At 37.6% G+C, this 22,877-nt stretch overlaps 1 protein-coding gene across 2 annotated transcripts; it reads left to right on the top strand.

Annotated features, from left to right (window-relative positions):
* Positions 1-1,628: 1,628 nt before the first annotated feature.
* Positions 1,629-21,888, top strand: LOC125818060 (DDT domain-containing protein PTM). Of its 2 annotated transcripts, XM_049497570.1 has the most exons (10): positions 1,629-3,158; positions 3,259-3,870; positions 9,599-10,646; positions 14,898-15,180; positions 15,301-15,425; positions 15,734-16,194; positions 17,863-17,891; positions 18,942-19,347; positions 19,378-19,601; positions 20,926-21,888. In XM_049497570.1, the coding sequence occupies exons 1-10, from the start codon at positions 1,729-1,731 to the stop codon at positions 21,381-21,383; spliced, it is 5,076 nt and encodes a 1,691-aa protein (XP_049353527.1). In that variant the 5' UTR covers positions 1,629-1,728; the 3' UTR covers positions 21,384-21,888. The 2 variants fall into 2 exon arrangements, with proteins under 2 accessions (XP_049353527.1, XP_049353526.1); XM_049497569.1 differs by having other exon boundaries at positions 18,942-19,601.
* Positions 21,889-22,877: the final 989 nt, after the last annotated feature.

Below are 22,877 nucleotides of genomic sequence, written 5' to 3'. Positions count from 1 at the left end.
CAAAATAAATTCATCCCAAAAGACCCCAAACTATTGATTCTTCTCAGGCACAATTTTTTTTTATTGAATTAGGGTTCTTTGCTTTTCTTCATATGCTGAGCGAGACTTCAAAATCTTCCCAAAAGATAAGATTTCCTTAAACTCTTTATTAAAGTTATTTTTATTATTGTTTACTTCTTTATTTGCACGTAACACTTACTTGTCACGAATAGAACATGAAAATCAAATCCAAAAATAAATTGAATACTACTATAATTTTCACAAACGTCTTATTAGAAAAAATCAAACTTTTTGTGAAATCAATCAATTTTTTTCAATATTAAGAATGCAATTTTATGTGATTTTATTTCACCTGGATCTATTATGGATGTTCGAAGATTTGTACTAGAATTTATTAAGTAATTCAATAATATATGTATCTGAAAGTGAAGTACAATCTTCCATCTATTAAATACTTATTTTATTGCAGAATGGAATTGAAATACTGTATTATTACTTGTGATTAGGGTTTCAAAATCTTTAGAATGAATTTATTGGGTAATTAGGGTTAACATAATTTTAATTGAGAATGCATTTAATTTTTTTGATGAAATTAAAGGTTATGTAGGCATCACATATAAAACACATGTGAACAACAATTTGGGTAGATAGTACTTAAAGTTGAATGGCAAAAATAAGTTTTCATTGAAAAAGTACAACCAATGAGAAATATAACTTATTTTCAATAGTATAAAGATAAATTCAACTTCTTTTATTTTGAAAAAAACCCTTAAATCTTTTAGAAATTTGGCCAAACTGTGTGAAACAAAGATGCACAAACACCTCACCCACTTAGGAAGTGTGAGAAGTTGAATGTAATAAGCACACAAAGAGGTAGATGTATGCAGAAAAAACATTTAAGAGAAAGGCGATTAGGCATAACATGACATATATTCAAATTACTAAGAAGATGACTTTAGATAAGAGAATGTGGAGGTCACGTATTACAATACAATGTTAGGAGGCAGTGAAGTATTGTCTTACTTTCAAAGGTTCAAGCTTGTTGGTGTTTATAGTTGTACTTATTAACCATATTCTTGTAATTCTAGTTTTTAATATGTATCATCATCTGTTTATTGTGTTTCAACCACTGCGCTGCTTTATTGTTGTTCTTATTTTTTTCTTATAGCTTTGCACTGCTTTATTTTTTCTTCTTCTTTATATCTGAAATTCCTGCATTTGAGATAACACTATCTCTACTTTCACGAGATAATGATACATACTTTACTCTCTCTAAACCTTATTTGTAGAATTTCAGTGAATATATTATTGTTCCGTTGATATTAAAAGTATTAACAAATTTACATACAACACATATATGTATGTATATATAGATATATATTAGGTGTATATAATATGTTATTTATGAAATCCTTTTCTCCCACCCACGACCCACCCACTCACCCCAGCTACTCAGCCAATCACGTGCTGCGTGAGAGAGAAGACTGCCAAATGCCAATACATTCAAACTTCTTTGCATTTTCTAGAGAGAGAAACACAGTTCAACCAGTTTTCTCTCTCTAAATATACACACACATATATATATATATATATATACGTAATCCACATATATAGAGAGAGAAACAGTGCCCCCTTTTTCTCTCTTCTCACTATAAAAACTGGGGTTTTGTCCTAGAGAAGATCGATTGTGGCGGACAATTAACCTAAAACCCTAGAATTTGGGGGAAAATGGGGGACTTTGTAGGAAGAACAGTCAGCAAAGAAGTTCAAGGGGTTGGAACATTCAGTGGTACTGTCAAATCATACAATTCTGGAACTGGGTTTTTCGAGATCGTTTATGATTCCGGTGATTCCGAGGTTCTTGATTTGTCCCAACTCAATTGCCTGTTGAATGGATCAAACCCACATGAGCATCAGCAGCAGCAGGAGCCTGTTCCTTCTTCTACTGTTGGTCGAAAACCCAAAAAAAGGCAACGTCTTGATAAGGAAAAAAGTCATTCAGGTAATGATGATGTTGCTGATGAAATGAATTATGAAAATTCTAGTGAGTTAAACTTAAATTTGAGAAAAGGTGGTGGTAATTTAAGTAATGGGTTGAATTTGGATTTGAATTATGATGTGACAGTTAATTTGAATGAGGATGATGTTGATGGGGTAGTTGATTTGAATAGGAGTCGAGGGCTGATATTGGATTTGAATGTTGAGGAGAATATGGGTGTAAATGAAGTTAAGTTGGAAAATTTGGAGGGAAGCGTGAATAGAAGCAATGTGATTGATTTGAATGTGGATGCAAATGGGGATGCAGGTCATGTCTTGGAGGATGTAGGGATAAAGAACTGTTTTGACTTGAATTTAGGGCTAGATGAAGTAAGTAAGAACGTAGATGTTGGTGGTGGTGATGAGACGTCAAAGGAAATGACTTGCTGTTTTGGAGGAGGAGGAACCCAGGAGAAAGAGGGTAGTAGAGATATTGAGAGAATTGATGGCGGAGATGAAGAGAAGGTCCCAATGAATCTGGAGACATGTTTGACTGAGAATGAGTCAGCAAATGGCACTCTGCGGGAAGTTGAGGTTCAGTGGACAACACCTGATAAGGGTACCGATGGGTTGGAAGTGCAAAATGGTGTTTTGGAGAGCTTGCCGAAGGGGAAAAGGGGTAGGAAGAAGAGGAAGCTCTTGGATGCTGGCAAAGGTGTTACAGAGACAGTGTTGAGAAGAAGTGCTCGTAGAGCGAAAATAGAATCCTTTTCTGCTGAAGATCGTGTTTCTTGTGCAGTAGTGTCTGATGCAGTGAGTGATCCACTGTTGTCTCCTGCAGTTAGTGTGGTATCAGAGGAAAAAATTATTGTATCAGGTCATGAAGAGTCTGAAAAATCTGATATTATTCCTCCAAAGATGGATTTGCCTCCTTCTTCCAGTAATTTAGATTTGGATGCTATTCCTGTGCTTGATGTCTTCTCTGTCTATTCATTTTTGAGATCGTTTAGCACTTTATTATTCTTGAGCCCCTTTGAGTTGGAAGACTTCGTGGCATGCATAAAGGCAAACGCTCCTACTTTGTTGTTTGACTCTATTCATTTCTCTATATTGCAAATACTGAGGAAGCATTTGAAATCTCTTTCAGATGAAAGTTCTGAATCTGCGTCTGGTTGTCTTAGGTAAAGTTTTTAACTCTCATAAAGTTGTGTATACATTGTTTTTTGCTTGAATTCCTTTGAAACTCAAATTTATCTGTACATTTACAAATTGTGGAAGTAGGTCTCTTAACTGGGATTTGCTGGACCTAATCACATGGCCTATCTTTATGGTTGAATATCTACTACTACATGGATCTGAACTGAAACCAAGTTTTGATCTCCGTCATTTTAAACTATTCGAGAGGGATTACTACAAGCAACCAGCTTCTTTGAAGATTGAAATGCTTAGGTGTCTTTGTGATGATGTGATTGAAGTAGAGGCCATACAATCAGAGCTTAACAGAAGAATTGTAGCAGCAGAGAACATGGATTTTGATCGGAATTCAAAGTTCGACAGTTCCAAGAAGAGGAGGGCTTCCATGTATGTTGCTGTAGGTTCATGCTTGAGTGAGGAAGCAGTCGATGAGTCAACAGACTGGAATAGTGACGAATGCTGCCTCTGCAAAATGGATGGTAGCTTAATATGCTGTGATGGCTGCCCTTCTGCATTCCATTCCAAGTGTGTTGGTGTTGCTAGTAGTCACTTGCCTGAGGGTGATTGGTATTGCCCTGAATGTCTGATTGACAAAAAGAATCCCTGGTTGAATTTGGCAAAATCAATTCGAGGGGCAGAGGTGTTGGCAACTGATCTGTACGGCCGGCTATACTATAGTTGCTGTGATTACCTATTGGTGTAAGTTCCATCACCCTTGGCTTAAAGTTAGTAAGTGATTGTACCTTCCCTCGCAGTCTGGTTGCTACTTGCTACTTGAAGCTTTAATCATTCGGTTTATGTTTTAACATTCATCTTTCGACACTACTCTTTGTAATGTTTGGGACAGTTTGTATTAGATATTCGGTATCAGTATATGGTCTAGGTTGCTATTGACATTAACATTTTCCACTTGATGTTGTGATGTGTAAAATGCAAAATTCATAAGCGAAGTAGTATTGGAATGTTTGGGGTCGAATGGTCAAATAATTGCAAGGGATTCCATATTGCCAACTCCATCATTCTTTAGGACTAAATTGTGGTAGATTGCCATTGATGTTGCGATTTTGGTATCCGTCTGATGTCAGGACAAGTTTGTTACCATATTCGTCTTCCTCTCAAGCTCGAGTTTTATTCTTCGTATTGTTAAAGATCACCATTTTGTTTTAAATAAGCTGAAACATGAACAACAATGACCGATAAAACTTTCCCTTCCCATATAGTAATAGAGTGTTGTGCAGATACAGGTTGTTGTAGAGTACTATTACCTTTTTCTAATTTGAATGTCTTTATAGAAGTATAGAATCGTGAATGAATATGGTGGATGTCTTTTACATAAAAAACGCTAGTTTTTAGTGAGAGGAACTCCCACTTCTCCCTAACCTTGACTCAATCAAATCTCAGATGGTAGGTCTTTGATTCTCCAGTGTGAATGACAAACCCATCTCTGACCTTCTAGATTAGTCTGAATACACCAAGCAACGCAAGCTTATTGTATGACAGAGAGAAAAGTGCAGCGAACTCTACGATAGACATGTCACAGTTTATCAATGACTGCGAGGAATTACAAGGGAGTTAGATGCATGACCAGTTAGTGCTTAAAGGAATATGAAGTTATAAGCTGGTTAATGGAGTTTTTATATGATCAAGAGAGAAAGGTAAAAGTTGAAATCAGCTTCTGGAGATGTGCTTTATTAGTCTCTTTGACTGCCAAATTGTGGACAGCTAGGTGGCGGAAGGTTATTGCTGTCCTCAAGGTCTCTAGGTTAGTAGTATCATTGCTGATGTTTCTTTGTTGGTCTCTTCAATTGCCGTGTTGCTTCCATCAGAAGAATCATGGAGTGAGAATGCTAGGTTAGCCTCGAGGTCTCTAGGTTAGCAGGTCCATTGATCATATTTAAATTTCTTTCCAAACTAGAAGCTATATCTAAGGAGATATCTGAATGATTGGGAGATTGGGAGTGTGAGAAATATAGGAAAAGAATATTATTGAATTGTTGTTGTGTCTACATTATTACATTGAGACCCTATTTATAGACCCTAGAATACAATCCTTTACCAAGTAGGATACTATTTAGTATTCCTATTTCTATTTCTATTCCTATTCCTATATTTATAGGATTGTATAAACCTATTCCTATTCTAATAGGATTGTATAAACCTATTCATATTCTAACACTCCCCCTCAAGCTAGTGCATACAATTCATGCACCTAGCTTGTTACAAATGTAATTAACACGCGGACCGATGAGGGGCTTGGTGAGATATCTGCAAGTTGATCACTCGACTTCACAAAATTGACAATCAATCTCAATGTGCTTGGTCTTCTCATGAAATACTGAATTTGATGCATAATGCCGATAAAATACAGAGTGATAAAATTACAGTGTTGGAACTTCCCAAACCAAGCTTGCAAAGACTGTTTCACTGTTTCAGACCATAGAGTGACTTACGTAATCAACATACAAGGCTACTAAACTCCCCCTGAGCAACAAAATTAGGTGGTTGCTCCATATAGACTTCTTCACAATGCAACGGTCGCCGAAAGTGCTCAAAATCTAGTATAAAGTGTATGGATCATGTTGGAATCAATAGACGTGTCAATATTTAACAAGAAAGTCACCGAAAATCTGGCCGGAACATGCTCATATGCCGGAGTATTAGATTTGATGGATAAAAGTGGTCACAATCTAAGAAATAAAATTATATGGGTAGGGTCGGAATTATGTCACGACCCAACTAGAAAATAGAAATTATATAGGATAGTTCGAATTGATGGAACGACCTCCATTGAAAAAGAGAAATAATATGGGTAGGGTCGGAATGATGACACGACCCTACTGAAAAAAGAAAATTATATGGGTAGGGTTGGAATGATGGCACAACCCTACGCAAATCAGATTTGAGGAGTCACCGGAAAGACGAATGGAACTATGCAAATCAAATCTGAGGAGTCACTGAAAAGACACATGATGCTATGCAACTCAGATATGAGAAAATAGTTCGGAAAAATCCACGATACTACACAAATTAAATATGAAAAGTAGTCCGGAGAGATGCACGGTGCTACGCAAATCAGATATGCAAAAAAGGTAATCACCGGAAGGATGGCACGGTGCTACAAAAATTATATATGAAAAAGTAGTCACTGGAATGATGGCACAGTGCTACACAAATTAAATATGACAAAGTAGTCACCGGAAAGATGGCACGGTGCTACGAGTTAGATATAAGAAAGTAGTCACCGGAATGATGGCACGGTGCTTACATAAATCAAATATGAGAAAATAGTCACCGAAAAGATACACGGTGACCCAACTTTTGCTAACATAATTGTTGGCCAGACGGGTGGCATATATGAGTAATAGCCGCCCGCCAGCAGCGGAAACACTTTGATTGTTTACTAAGATCGTAGAGGCTCTGATACCATGTGAGAAATATAGGAAAAGAATATTATTGAATTGTTGTTGTGTCTACATTATTACATTGAGACCCTATTTATAGACCCTAGAATACAATCCTTTACCAAGTAGGATACTATTTAGTATTCCTATTTCTATTTCTATTCCTATTCCTATATTTATAGGATTGTATAAACCTATTCCTATTCTAATAGGATTGTATAAACCTATTCATATTCTAACAGGGAGAATAACAGAATTCTATAACTCTCAGTAGCAAGATTCAACAATCTGACTGAAGAAGTGGACAGACTAGAATGGAACAGAAACAGTACGGGAATTTTTTCTGTCAAATCTGCATACAGGGAGCTAAATGTAGGAGTGGTGAAGGAAAGAGATTGGCCTTGGAAGATGATATGGAAACCAAAAATTCCCTATAAAGTTAACTGTTTCATCTGGCTTTTGGCCAAAGAAGCAGTGTTAACTCATGATAATCTGAACAAAAGGGGCCACCAACTATCCTCTGGGTGTTTTTTATGTGGGGAACAAGTTGAGACAATCAACCATCTTTTTTTGCATTGCAAATGGACAGACCAACTTTGGAGGATGTTCATCAGAAAGGGATTAGTTGGGTGAAACCTGGAAGCATTGCAGACGTTCTAAGATGCTGGACTATGGATGGTAGTGTGAGCAAAAAGGAAGAAAGATGGAAGATTGTCCGTCATGCATTTGGTGGTCAATTTGGATTGAGAGGAACAAGAGGTGCTTTGAGGGGACTCAGAACAACATTCAGAATCTTAAAATGAATTGTTTAGGCCTTTTTTATTTTTGGAGTGAGCAACAGCTATTAGCTCAAACAGAAGATATTTGTGATGTTTAAACTTTTTGTAAGGCACAGAATTGAATTACAAGTTGTAAGTTGTAATACTTTTGAAGGGGAACTACACTTTGGTTGTAGTATACCCGTGTGGATATATATAAGTAAAGTTACCATTGTCAAAAAATAGATGAAGAAGCTGAATGAGTATTGACAGAAGGGCTAGATGGTTGAGTCCTTGCGTTGTTGGACCACACTTGTAGGCTGTAGCACTGGGTGCATAGGCATACAAAGAAGAAACAGGGTGTCATTGGTGAGCTTGGTTGTGTTCTCAATTCATTTTGGAGTGTCAACCTCGTCCAGGCAATTGAGGTGGCGCGTTGTGATCTTTTTGATAGGTGCAGTTCAGATGAGTCTAACTGATATGTCAAAAGCGAGACTCATAGTTAAGGATTTTGACCTTTTTTGTTATTGGCATTGGTTGCACAGGAGTGCAAAGAAAAGATGGGATTGTAGGTGAGCTTTGTTGGGTTTGCATTTTATCTTTAGAGTGTCAAACTCTGATGGCTTTGTGGATAATGAGTTTAACTGGTATTTCACAAGTGAAGCTCATAGTTAAGGATGAGACATAGATTTCGGCCTTGTTGGCAATGACAATTTTGTTATGGAGTGCAAGTATACCTGGAAAGAAGACTGAGCTAGTTCCAGCTAGTCTACACTCATCCTATTCGTGTAAGTGATTTTAGGGAAACAAGGAGAGGAAAGAACTCATAAGAGGTTGAGGTAAATAAAGAGGAGAAACAATGCTGGTCCAGAAGCGGGACAAACCAATTGTTGGAAAGCCTATGTAATTTTTGAAATTGAAGTAGACGATGAAGAAAGAGAAGCTCTTGCTTGTTTGGGTTTGGGCTTGATTCCTTGAGTTCAATTCTCCCTCGGACCGAGAGGAGTTGGGCCTAATTAATAAAACCCATCCATTTGACAAAAATAAATGTTGCGACTCATGAGGAGAAGATGCATCATTGTTAACTGGCGTTGTTTGAGCAAAATAACATCGAGAGGATGTGAGCCATCTCTTATTACACTATGATTTTTCTTGGCAACTGTGTGTATCAATGTTTGTAGTGTTGAACATTCAAATGGGTGCTACCTAGCATAGTTGGGTGCAAGATGTGAAGCTGGAGGCTAAGCAAGTTGGAAGCTCGAAACAAGAAGTTATGGAAGACCGTAACCTTTTGCAATTTTTTGGTCATTATGGAGAGAAATAGGATAAATTTTGAAAGAATTGAGAACCTGTTGAGAGTCAAAAGTTCTCTTTTGTTTCTTTTATATTTTTGGTGTTGGTCTTCACAATTGGATGCTATATAATCTAGCATGCTATTTGTGAAATAAAAATGAACTTCTAGTTCCCCCCACCCCCACCCCACCCCACTCCACTCCATGTATGAACTAAGTAGTAATAAGTCATATTGAATCAATGGATTCATGACAAAAGTAAAATCCCCTGATGACATTTTATCACAATTAATATATTTTGGCTGATAGGGGGATCAAATGGTATATATTTCATTTGTTGGTTGCTTGGAGGATTAATACATGACTCTTGCTTTACAATGGGTTGTTTTTACCACTGGTAGGAGGAAGAGAAGACGAGGGCGTGAGATGTTGCACCTCTAGCCCTTTTATGGTTATATGGAAGGAGAGGAATAAGAGAGTTGTTGATGGGACAAAAAATGATTTTGTTTTTTTGTACTATTGAGGAATGGTCTTATGTATGTTTTCTCCTTTTGGTGCACCCACGAGGTTCATGTTCATTAGAAGATTGGTGGACATTTTATAGAATACCATCTTTCATGGTATGATATCTACTTTTTGGTGGTACTCCTTGTATATGGGATTCCCCACATTTTAGTTTGTAAGTTCTACCAAATTTTTGACACTGCATCATCTGTATCAACTGCTAAAATATGATAGTTGTTTTAAATCTGGCACACAGACTTGTGTTTTCTTGTTATGTTTTGTTCCAGACATTCTCTACCGAGAAAAGGTAAGGGTAAGGTTTGTGTACATCCTACCCTCCCCAGACCCCACTTGTGGGATTACACTGGGTATGTTGTTATTAACACTCTTTATCATTTTTTCTCAGTTTTTTGGTATGAATAGTACTTAATTATTTTCTCTCTGACTTGAGTTTGTGGTGTTGTTCTTGCAGGTCAGATCCATGTGAAGATGAGTTCTCACCTAAGTATTACCATAAAAATGATTTGGCTCTGGTTATTGGGATGATGAAGTCATCAGAAAATGTTTATGGAACTGTGTTAAGTGCGATTATGAAGCTTTGGGATACAAATTGTATGGCTGCGGGTGCAAAATGTGATCTGGATACCCAGCTGAAAACTATGCCCTCAAATTTTCTGGCATTAATTCTGTCGCAACATGAAGAGAAGGTAAATGAAGGAAAGCAAGTGGAAAAGCTCTCATCATGTTCTGATGATGTGGGATATGATGAATCAGAGACAGTTGACCCATCAATGAAGATGGGAAATATACTGCTAGGGTCGGAAGGATCAGATGAAATATCTCAGGTTGTTGCAGACAATCAAAATTACAAGGAGGGTGGAACTTTTGAAGATTCTAATCTTACCGCCAAAATTATGGAGACTAGAAGACCTCTCAGGGAAAGAAAGGGCAATGAGTCTGTGGACTTGGGGACGTCAACAACGAGCAATAAAGAAATCATGTCAGAAGGGCAGTATGCAGAAAGTTATGTAAACTTTTATAGCTTTGCTCGAATAGCATCATCAGTTGTTGAAGAGTTAACAAAGAAATCACCTGGTAAGACTGGTGAAGATGCTAAAAAAACGGTGGATGAAATAATTTCAGCGCAGCTGAAGGCCATATCTAGCAAATCTATCGATTTTTGCTGGCCCAATGTTCAGAATATGAAGATTGATGCTAGGAAAGAAGATTGTGGGTGGTGCATCTCTTGCAAAGTTCCGGAGTGCGAAAAGGACTGCTTGTTCATCCAGAATAGCACAGGACCTGCTCCAGAAAGTTTTTCTAGTGATGCATTGGGTGTTCATTCTAGGAGGAACAGGGAAAGCCATCTTGTTAATGTCCTTTGCTATATATTGAGCACTGAGGATCGTCTTCATGGACTTCTGTCGGGTCCTTGGTTGAATCCACACCACTCCCAAAATTGGCGCAAAGATGTTACTGAAGCACATGAGATAGATACACTAAGAGCTTTTTTGCTTACAGTAAGTATGATCATCCCTCTCTTTTTTACTTTTTGGGATACCCTCTCTTATTATTTTTGCCTTTTGGGATAAGTCAAAAAGATTTTCGTAATAAACAGCGTGGGTGATTGAAATATGTAGAGGAGGTGCATGTGACTCCACATCCATTGTCTTCCACCTAGTTTAACTTACTACCCATTCGGCATGGTGTTCTCCCCTCACACCAAAAATACAAGTGAAATAAAAAAGATTTTAGTGTTCTCTACATCATTCTCACTATTATCATCCCTCTCTTTTTGCCATTTTTCAATTGCAAAACGCCTTCTACTTTGATTTTGTAAAATGATGCGCACCTTTGTTTCATTTGCAAAATGCCTTCTACTTTGATTTTGTAAATGATGCGCACCTTTGTTTCATTTGCTCTTTTATCCATCTAACATCTTACTTATGGGAGCTTAATCTTCCTGACTGTTCTTAATGCTTCACATTGAGGAGAATATACTTATAGGCAGTTATTTGTTACTGTGATAGCTTAAATAGGAAGTTATATCCCTTCTCAGTCCCTAGTTCTTTTTTGGAGGGCGGAAAGGTCAGCTGGACAAGCTATTTCCAGTCACATGTACTATGTGATCTTAATGTTTCACATACTAAGGTCCAGTAACAGTATAAACGAGGCTTCTTACTCCTTTTTTTGAGAATGGTAACTTGAGCATTAAAGAAAAAGGCACTAGATGGTGCCAAAACTATCAACACAGAGAGAAAGGACAGCAAATCCAACTATGAAATCCTGACAGTTACAGAGCGCCTATCAGATCTACTAAGGATACTGCCTCCTCTACAAAATGTTTTTTACACCAAAGATGAAAAAGAAGAAAGCACTTCATCTTAAAATTCTGTAAAGAGCTACTTCTTCCTTCAAAAATTCTTAAATTTCTTTCTTTCCAAACTGTCCATCATATTCAAGCAGGAGTCAATCTCCACCATTTCTTCTGTCTGACTACACCCCCAATGCAATTCCAACTTTTTAGCAGGTCACTAGTGTTGGAAGGCATACACCACTGGAGGCTCGCAATGTTAAGAAAAGCTACAGAAGACCAGTAACAAAACAATGAAGAAACAGATGACTATTGGATTCTGTTTCTAAACCACAAAAAGTACATCTAGAGCATAATTGGAATCCCCTTCTCCTTATATTCTCTTGAGTCAGGCAAGCCTCTCTTGCCAATAACCAGGAAAAGTGCAAAACTTTTGTAGGAACCTTAACTTTCCAAATATATCTCCAGGGCCACTGTGGTATTTGCTGATCCAAATTACACAATGCGTGATAAGCAGACTTTACTGAAAAAAATACCTTGGCACTTCATGCCAAAACCCATATCTTCAAGCACATTGAGAAGGAAACTCCAGTTAACATGATCATAGGCCTTCTCAATATCAAGCTTACAAAGAATACCAGATTCTTGCCCTTTACTCTAATATCCACACATTCATTGGCAATCAAAGATGCATTCATGGTCTGTCTGCCTCTAAAAAAAGCCAACTGATGCCCATTCACCAGCTTATATGCCGTGCCACCTTCTTCAATCTCTCTGTCAATAGTTATGAAATAATCTTGTACACACTAAATATAAACTAATAGGTTTGAAGTCCTTGAGTTCCTTGGCACTACCTTTTTTACGGATGCGAGCAATATAGGAAGCATTTAAACTCTTCTTAAGGTACTCATTGCAATGAAAGTTCCTGATGGTATTCATGACATCTTCTTTCACAATCTTCCAGCTCTTATGAAAGAAGCCCGTAGAGAATCATCTGGGCATGGTGCCTTGTCTGCTTCACAAAGTCTCAAACTCTCCACCACCTCTTGTTCTTCAAATTCACACCGTAGGAGTTCTTTTTCTTCTTTTGAAATTCTAGGGCCACCTTGATAGGAGAATTGAGGTCTCCAGCTTTCTGTTTCTGAGTTGAGATTTTGATAAAAGGACACGATCTCATTCCTAATCCCTACTGGATCAGTGATTAGGTTCCCCTGTACCTCCAGCTTATCTATATGATTGAATCTTCTATGGGAATTTGCCATTTTCTAGAAGAACTTGGTGTTTTTATCTCCTTGCTTCAACCATAAAGTTCTAGACCTCTTCCTCCATGAGATCTCTTCATTTTTTGCTAAATCCTGGAATTCCATATGCAATGATGCCCTTTCCAGCAACTCAATTTCATTTAGTGGTCTTAGTTCCTGCAAAACATCAAAACTGTTAATTTGATTTAGAAGAATAGTCTTATTCTTCTTCAAATCCCTCCATAAGCAATGTTCCACTCCTTCAGCTTGGATTTCAACAACTTAAGTTTGCCAGCCAAGATAAAACCAGGCCTTCCTGATATTTCAAAAGATTTCCACCACCCCTCCACTCCCTCCTTAAATCCTTCTGCCTACATCCACCAATTCTCAAACTTGAAATAGGACTTAGTAAAAGCCCATTCTCCACAGTCTAAAAGGACAGGACAGTGATCAGATGCAATTCTAGGCAACAAAGTTTGTTTTATGTTATTAAATTCTTCATCCCATTCCGAGGCGAAGAGAAATTTATCTAATCTTGATGAACACTCGTGAGGATTTTTACTCTTAATGGAACACAATTTGAGCAGCTATTCTACTGGCAATTTGGAAGTGAAGAAGCAACACATATTTTGAGAATAAAGAAGATTCTATACTTAAACTTGAGCACAATTGTATATTGAAGTTGTGACTGATGAGATGCAGTTTTGGATGTTTAACTTCTTTACAAGGCGCCATTATCATAACTGTTTTTGTGTCTTTAGAGGTTTCACATGCCTGTAATAACAGAAACTTGGTCAGATTTTACTAAACTGGATGTATTTGGACTGCAAAATGTTTTTATTCTTTTTGAGGACGGTCTTGTGAATCACAATTCATGACATCCTAGTATGATTGACTAGACTCTGTGACACACCGTACAATCATGGGGAAAAATAAAGTGCCAATACAATCATCAATACAATTATATATGACATGACTTTGTTAAATATAGTCTAGTATTTGGGATTCCTTCCTTATATGAAGTATGCTTAGGCCTCATTTGTTTGCACTTATGGAGGTTTGGATCTGAATGGTTCAAATATTAGGCCATTAAGTGCATTTGTTTACATCAAGATTTAAGCACTTATTTGGTCTGAGTAGGTAAGATATTTAATTAAGTCATAATATTATTAAGGGATATTTTTGTGAAGAATTTTCACCACCACCGTCCACAACCACCCGCCGTCACCACCACACACCACCTTTGACATCACAACTACCACCGCTACCTACCATTACTGTTAGTCGCTACTACATTTACTATCATTGCCGCCATCACTATCATCCACTACTACTGCGGTCAATCCCTACTACCAACCACCTCCACCATCACAACTAGTACCACAACCAACTACCACCAACACCATCGCAGCCGCCACCACCGCCACCGTTGACTGCTAACTTCAAACACCATTATCAACCGCCACTATTGTGCCAGTAACTACAACACCAGCCACCTCCACTTACTATCCACTAGCACCAACCATCACCACCATCACTAGCAACATAGATGTTTTTTTAAATCAAATAATGATATTATCGTATTAAATTTATATTTTTTCTAATAGTTCACTATTGATTTGAATTGTTTTTTTTTTTGAAATTGGTAACTTTTGATTTGAATTGTACATTTATTATGTTTAAAAATATATAAATTCTGCACATTTAGATGTTGAAAACAAACAATCTTAATCATTTAGTGTTAAGATAAGATCTAAAGTCAACATCTTAATCTTAATCATTTATATTCAGATGTCTTAATCTTAATGCAAACAAATGCGACCTTAGTATAAGAACATAGTGAACATGAACCAACATAAGGATGAAGCTCTTTACGTGGTCTCAAAAGTCTTCTTGTTGGGATGAAGGCTTAGTCATAAGTCATAACCGCATGCTTATGTTAGGTTCAATTTCTTCCAAGAGTCTTTTTAGCCTGTTTAGAGATGTGTGCGTCAATATAAATTGCAAGAATCTGAAATGCTAGAGAACCACCAATTAATGAATGTTGGAATGGAATGGGTCTAAATGGATGGTGAGGATTCATATATCCAACCTTACTAGCTTTGAATTGAGACGTAATAGCAGTTGTAGTAGTTGTTATTGCATTACATATCTGTATAGATTTCTTTACCCTTTTCTTACCTGTATGTATTTCTGATTGATGCGTTTGATGCCAGTTAGAGTCGAACTTGCGGCCTCTAGCACTTACCCCTGATTGGCTGAAGCATGTAGATTCTTTAGCCAAAATGGGCTCTGGGCATCATATCATTATCAATTCATCACGTGTTAGACACGGAATTGGCAAAAAGAAGTCTAGGCATTTGGAGCCGGAGGTGAATCCATCTTCAAATGCTGGAAGTGGGTTGAGCTTGTTTTGGTGGAGGGGGGGAAGGCTATCTCGTCGACTATTCAACTGGAAGCTTTTGCCTCAATCATTGGCGCGCAAAGCTGCCCGACAAGGTATGGACTTTCATTTTCTTTTCAAATGCAGCTTTGGTTTCTGGTCAGCTGAACAGTTGAGCTTCATTTACCTAGATGTCTTTTCTTGGTAAGTCATTTACTTAGAATCGTCATGTGCAGGTGGATGTAAGAAGATACCAGACATGTTATATCCGGACAATTCAGACTTTGCCAAGAGAAATAAGTGCATAGCTTGGAGGGCTGCTGTTGAAACTTCAAGAACTGTGGAGCAACTTGCTCTCCAGGTATGCTTTCCATACAATTCAGTTTCGTCTTCTAACATTAACCGGAGAGAAATGGTCTTCCTGGATCTGCTACCTTAATGTGGCACTTCAGCGGTCCAGACGATACAGATATGGCCCTGTGGGGAGTATCCAAATTGACTCCATGGGACATAGGTTGCTACTAAAAGCGTTAATTACAGTAGCGCTTCTCCTTGTGGCTTGTATTGAAAGGAGATCTTAGTTGTCTTTGTTGTTGTTGACTAAGATGCATGCCTGAGTTTATAGTTATTTATTGAGATTTTGGTTCATCATTTCTCTTCACTTTTCAGGTTAGAGATCTTGATGCTCATATTAGATGGGATGATATTGGAAACACCAATATCCTTGCAATTATAGACAAGGAATTTCAAAAAGCTGTCAGATCATTCAAGAAAGCTACTGTACGCAAGAAAAGCTTGGAAGGATCTGCAGTTAAGTATCTTCTTGATTTTGGTAAAAGAAGATTCTTGCCGGACATTGTTGTTCGATGTGGAACCATACCAGAAGAGGCCTCAACTGAAAGAAAGAGATATTGGTTAGAAGAATCTCACATGCCCTTGCATCTTGTGAAAGGATTTGAGGAGAAAAGAATTGCTCGCAAATCTAGCAAGATAACTGTTGGGAAGCATCGTGAAACCAAGAGAATAATAAAAAAGCCTCTTAAGGAAAAGGGATTTGCATACCTTTTCCTTAAAGCAGAGAGATCAGAGTATTATCAGTGTGGGCATTGTAACAAAGATGTCCTAATTAGGTATGCTTCTATTTGATATTTTGTGAATAAGCTCCAGTCAATTAATAGCATGCACAAAATATCTTAGCTTACATAAGGCCTGTGCACCCCCGGGATTAGTCGGGGCTCAAAGAGACTCGGACACCCGGTGCAAATCAAAAAAAAATATCTTAGCTTACATAAATGAATTAACAACTTCTTTCATTATCTTAGTTATTAAAACGCTGCTTCTGCTATTTGTATAAATATAGATAGGGATTTTATGCTGAAAAGGAAAGAGAATAGTTGGTTATGAGGAACACGTATGGTCAAGTAAATTTTGAATAATCTGGCGAGTTTCAACACAATTGTTGTGTTACTTCTCTTCTTTCCTTCTCATTCTTCTTCTATCACCATGTACTTAGTATTACCATTAAGAAAGGAATAATTGTAGCATCTCTTGCAAATACAAGACGATATTGGTTGTTTACTTTCAATCACTTTGGGTTCTTACCCTCAGGTATTTAGTCTACTGTGAACTGACAAAATTTGAACAGCTTTATACCGCTATCTTATAAAATAAGACAAAAAATTTGAACAGATGCACACGTCTTTTGACCTCAAGATCTTGATATCATACATGTGTGTGAATCAATGTTGTTAAAGGTTTGCTTGAGCCTTGAGGTACTTACTACGGCGATGTTCTACGGCAAGCACTGTAGTTCAGATCTCATTTTTAAGCTGAGTAGATATATGGTCTGATTAACAGCTTATCCAGTAGTTATAAGTGACAAAGCTTGTGTGTATGGGAAGATAAAGGGATTGTGTGTTTTATGCAGCTGGAAATCCCATAGGAAGTGGAAGAAAAAGAAATTAGAAAAAGAGATTGTAAATTTCGATACTCCGATTGATAGAATTTTGTCTTTAAATGTGAAGTTTTACATTAGGCAATACTCGACTTTACTGTCAGACAAATTAGATAGTATTTCTTAGCTATTTTTTTATAACTGTGGTGGCCTGGCTAGTTTGCGCGCACCTCAACTAATTCCACGAGGTACGTGTTACCTCCCACCAACACAGGACCGGGTAACTCTATCCACCAAGGCTCGGTGGATTTGAACCTTAGACCTCATGATTCTCAACCCACTCTATTGGCCACTAGACCACATCCTTGGGTGCATTCCTAGTTATGTGCACGAACTTTATTGCAATTTTTCTTTAGTAGTTGATATAGTTTCACCTTCCATGGGAAAAGTGTATACCTCCTTGGGGATGCTTCTATCTTGTTGGTCAGTTTTCTGTCCTTACGTTAAAAACATATTTTGTATAATTTCTTACTTTGTGGTAGCAAGCAAGTGTGAAACTATTTGTCATCCTTGAATTAATCCATGTGAGCTCATCTGTTGAAGATCTATACAAACTTCCCCAGGAATAATATTGCAAGAATAGTTTCAGATTTCCAATTTTGCATAGATCTGATTTTTCGAGAGTATTTTTCTTTTTGATTGCTTCCTGTGCATGGGCATGTTATTTGTTGTCACTGGCCAGTTTCTGGCTGGGTTTCTTTGTTCTGTTATGAGGCCTAACTAGGTAAATGATGTATTGTCTTCGGTGTACAGTCAATAATGACAAGTATTTTGGACTTCTATTTTTGCTGGATGTTTTACCTCTGAAATATTCGTAAGCTTAATTTTCTTTTATAATTTGCAGGGAGGCTGTAAGCTGTCAGTACTGCAAAGGTGAGCACTTAAAGTTTCTCCTAATAGAACTTTCTTACTGCTCTACCTGCTTGTGAACTGTCAAGTGATCATTTTATAAATATGTTAAAATCCATCAAGTAACTAATGCCATTCAATGCCATGTTAAATATTGGGGGAGTAACATGACATACTGATAGAATTGATCCTTGGGAACCCTATTGGTATCTACATGTTATACTCTATCAAAACAGGAAAAAATATATGCTTTTAATTGGTTGATTTTTTTCAAGTCCCAGTGAATTAGTTTTGGGTGGTCGTCTTATGTAGCACCTTTATACCCTGCAGGGTTTCTGATGTTCACATTGTCAGATATGAATCATACTCCCTAGCAGTCCCGAAATCTCAAGTGTTAGGGAGTATGATTCAAATCTGACAACGTGAACAGCTGAAACCCTACAGGGTACAATAGGTGCTTTATAAGACGACCTGTCACATTGTCAGATTTCGGGACTGCTGTTCACCTGTTGGAATGTTGTTGTTTTAGTTTCTGTTCTTAGTTTTGAGTTTTGACAGAACTGCTTGATGTCATAGCATAGTAATTGTGTTCCTTTTATGATTTCCTATCTGCCTTTTCTTTGTTTGATGTGTACATCTCTATAAATAAAAAGTTTTCCATCACTAAAAAACTTTTATTAGTTGAGAAAATTACATAATTCAATAGGTATTGGGGCATGTAAAATAAATTATCATTGAATATCCACATGATAGCTGAAATCTCAGTCCACACATGATGGGCACTGTTAGGGTATTCCTAGGTAAATTGTAAAAAGTCATCCCTTCAATTAGTGTCAAGGCTTCAATACTTTTTTGTTTGATGGTAAGACTTATTTCTGCCTTGAGTTTCCTGTATCCCTTCCATCGTTTTTGTTATGCAGTTTCATGTGGATTTTGTTTATTTGCTTCCTTTTTACATGTGTTGATTCAAATACTTCAAAATTTAATAGGTCACTAGTTTCATCCCTGCTTCCACACCCCCTTGCCTTTTGTCCACATTTTTTGCAACTGATCTGGTATTTGTCATTTCTTCAGGTTTCTTCCATAAACGACATGTTAGAAAGTCAACTGGAGTTGTTGCTGCTGAGTTTAAGCATACATGTCACAAGTGTATAGATGTGAATAAAGTGAGAAAGAATGTCAAGAGGGGGAGGATAGAGATGCAAAAGAGTGAGGAAGCATCAAAAGCCTTGAGACCGCTGCGCTTAAAGATTATATCTGGAGGCACCAAAAATAAACAGCCAGCACAGTCGCCGAGTAGCAAAAAGAAGCCTGTTGTTATACCCCTCAGACGTTCTGCTAGGAGGGCTAAATTTGTAGTTGTGCAAAACAAAAAAATAGGACGCAAGAAAGGTAAACAAACAAAATCTGGAAGGGGGAGGGGTAGGCCTAGGAAACAGGCAAAAGTTGACATATCAGAGAAAAAGAAACCAGCAGAAGTCCTTGTCAAAAAAAAGAAACCAGCAGAAGTTGCTTGGCGGAGGAAGAGAATGCAGTTATGTCGGATTTACTGGCTGAATGGTCTATTGCTCTCACAAAAGCCAAAAGATGAAAGAGTGACACTCTTCAGGAGTAAAAAGCTTCTTGTCCTTTCTGGAGAGTTGGGCGGCGCAGCTGATCAGCCAAAGTGTTGTCTTTGTGGTGAACTAGAATATACACCTACTTCAAATTACATTGCATGTGAAGTTTGTGGAGGTAAGGAGGATTTTATTCAGTGCATATGTACGCGATCCCTTTGGTTATCTTGTTGGTGATTCTGTACCATATATCTTGAGTTGGTTTTTGTCTCTCCTATATCTTGAATTGTTTCCCTGCAGCAATGCATTCATGTATTTTCTGTTGTTCATCATGTTTAACAAATGATGAGACATTATCTAGTATAACATTGTTGATCTTGGGTCTGGTCTCCTTTGAGCCTGCTGTCTCAGTTTGTAGTTTTAAACAAGAATTGATAAGGGATAATGTGAATACTTATTTTATGAACAGTTGAACTTATTACTTATTTTATAAACAGTTGAACTGGAGTGTGGTTGTGACCTAAGTTGCTTGGACTCGGGGGTGGGTATTCGATGCGTATTGGTGTATGCGAATCCAAGGGTTGGATTCGGCAAAAACTAAATTTTAAGATTTGGGGGTACGGATCCAGATATGGATACGGGTGCTTGGGATTCAGCTAAATAATCCAAAATTATAAAATAGAGCTATAAAGATATTCCAAATTTTGAAAGATCTTCTAGGTCGTCTTTCCCAAGTCCCCCAACTTCTTCTTTCAAGCTCTCAGGTTCTTCCCCTCAAAAAAGAAAAAGAAAAAGAAAGTCATTCAAGGCCTTCCACCAACTCTCCTTACATTGTTGCTACTGTCTACCAAAAGTCAGAACACAACCGCTTGAATTCTTAGTTTCTCTCTGTTCGGCTTGAAACATGAAGCAATAAATATTGACCAAGAGGAATAACTAAAAGGAGAGACAAAGGGACTATAATATTTAAGGTGTGCCATTTCTCACATCTTAATTCTATTTTATCTTTTATCAAAATCTCAATTTTCCCCAAAATTTGTCCATTGACTTTGGTCAAAGTACTTGATGTGGGTTGACCGAATCGCACACGTATCCTGCACCCGCACCCGTCTCGTGTCGACACGGGTGCGGTTTCAAAAATGAAGAATCCACCCAACTTATGATGTGACGAGAGATTTTATAGGAAGTACTGCACAAGACAAGCGATCAATAGTTGTTTCTGTTAAATCCCTTTTTGGTTAAGCTCCCTTTCTTTTTCACGAGTTACATTATTTAAGTTGTGTTCAGGAGTTGCTTGAAAAAGACATTTTAACCTTTTCAAGTATGTCTCTTAGTCTAACCAAAAAAAGTATGTCTCTCTTAGTCAGGAGACTCATATATCTTCATTGCACTTATGGAATTCTGTTATTGGGTGCATTTATATATTTTCCATGTTTTCTTCTTTTCTGTCTCTATATCTTGTAGCTTACCTTATTTTCCTTTCTGATTACTCCATCCTGCAGACTGGTTCCATGGAGATGCTTTCGGTCTTACAGCTGAAAGAATTACTAAGCTAATTGGATTCAAGTGCCACGAATGTCGGCAAAGGACCCCTCCTTTTTGTGCTCATTTGCATGCGTCTGATAGCAAGGGTAAGCAGGTTATGTTGGAAGGTACAGAGTGTAGAGCTGCAGATGAAACATGTGACGTTGAACTTGTCTCAAGTAAGGGACCACTAGAACAGAAATCTCATTTGAATGATGAATCAGGATCTTGTTTTACTGGTGATAGTGGTGAAAAGTGTCCTCAAGGGACTCCTCTTGATTCATGCCATGTGGAGAATGGAAGTTTGCCTATTATTAGTTCAGAGCAGAGAGAAACTACTGATAGCTGTAGCGAGATGGATATTGTACTTCCTGAGGAACCGGGCTTATTGAATGACAATGTCAATCCTGAAGGAGGATCAGAGAGTGTCGAATGAGTTGTTGACATCTAATGACAGCTCCTTGCTGAATGATGATGCTGTAGAGTTGAATCCGAGGGAAGGCATGGAGTAAATACAATCATTGTGACAGGATGTACATTATCCAAGCTGGAATGGATTTTACAGACACAGGATTACCTTTATTAACAAATGATCAACAGAGGGAGGAATGGTAAAGCAATGGTCATCCCCATCTGTAGTAGATAGAGCTATTGTTGATGGAATTGAATTGTTGTCAGAGGAAATTTTAGTTTCAGATCAATTTGTAGGTGTTGGAGGGGGAAAATTAGATTAGTGTTGATTGTGTTAATTAGTCAACCTGATTTAGAAAACTTTATTTACCTTTTCGTAGCGTAATATAGGAATAGAATATCTATCTTTGTTGGAATTGATAGGCTTTCCTTGCTTGCTCGGTTAGGTTTAACTTGTATACATACCCCTTTGCATTCACATGGGATGTAAAGACATTGAAATACAAAGAAGTCTTCCTTCTTTAGAGTCATTGCTGCCTTTTGAGGTGAGTTTTTCTCACTTGCAACATTAGACGTTTCCTTGTTTTTCCAGAAAGAGGAAAACCTTTCTCCTTCCTTGGAGTTGTCTGCAGCTAAAACTTTGTTTCTTAAATCTTAATGCCACCACTATATCCCAGCTATGTGCTGATGAGACGCGATCCGTTGTTTATGTGTTGGTTTGGCTCCTATGATGGGTAACTGTCACACGCGGAGGTGTGAGGCTACTTTTGGAGAAATGTTTTTGAGATTATTTTTCTGTTTTTGGGGTTGCCTGTCAATTCTAACCCTATGGCATTAAGTTTTAGATTTTTTTCTATCACCGGAGCTAGGATTCCGATGAGGCAGATAATTGTCTTGACAATTTTATCCAGTTTGTTGTTGTTGTTCTTCTTCTTCTCTAAGGGAATGCTTTGAAGATAAGTTCTTTCTATGTTTCATTTTAGATCTTGTTGATGTTTTCGTTTTCAAACTCAATGTGAACATCAGCAACATTCTCATCTTCTTCATCCAAATTAGCAATACCTTCATTGAGCCTAGTGTTCTCTGGCAGCTCTTCGTATGCCTTCGAAAACCTTGTCTCTCCCTTCCCCTCTCCATCTCTCTCTCTCTTTTTCCTTTTTCTGCTACGTTATTGATATCGGATAGCCATTAAGGGGGTGTTTGTGAAGGCATAATTACACCAATTAGATGCATATATGCACAGATACACTAGAACATCAAAGATATATTCATATATCAGTGATTTTGGAAATTGATTCTTTAATCCTAACTAAGGTTCTTAATGGCATTTGAAAGGTACCTTGGGTGATAGTCAGTGAAGTACAAAGGATAAAACATATAATGTTGTCATTAGCTGATGTAGTAAGAGTGGGACACACATTTAGGCAAGGCAATCAACTTGTTGATTTTATAACTAATCAAGCTTTCTATTTTGGAAGTAGTAATTAATCATATCAGATATATAATTCAAAACAAGATC

This window comes from Solanum verrucosum, unplaced genomic scaffold, assembly GCF_900185275.1.
Source record: "Solanum verrucosum unplaced genomic scaffold, falcon-dt-bn FXZP01000253.1, whole genome shotgun sequence".
NCBI classification, from domain to species: domain Eukaryota; kingdom Viridiplantae; phylum Streptophyta; class Magnoliopsida; order Solanales; family Solanaceae; genus Solanum; species Solanum verrucosum.
The sequence above is the reverse complement of the archived record's forward strand: the minus strand, read 5'-3'. Positions and strand labels throughout refer to the sequence as shown.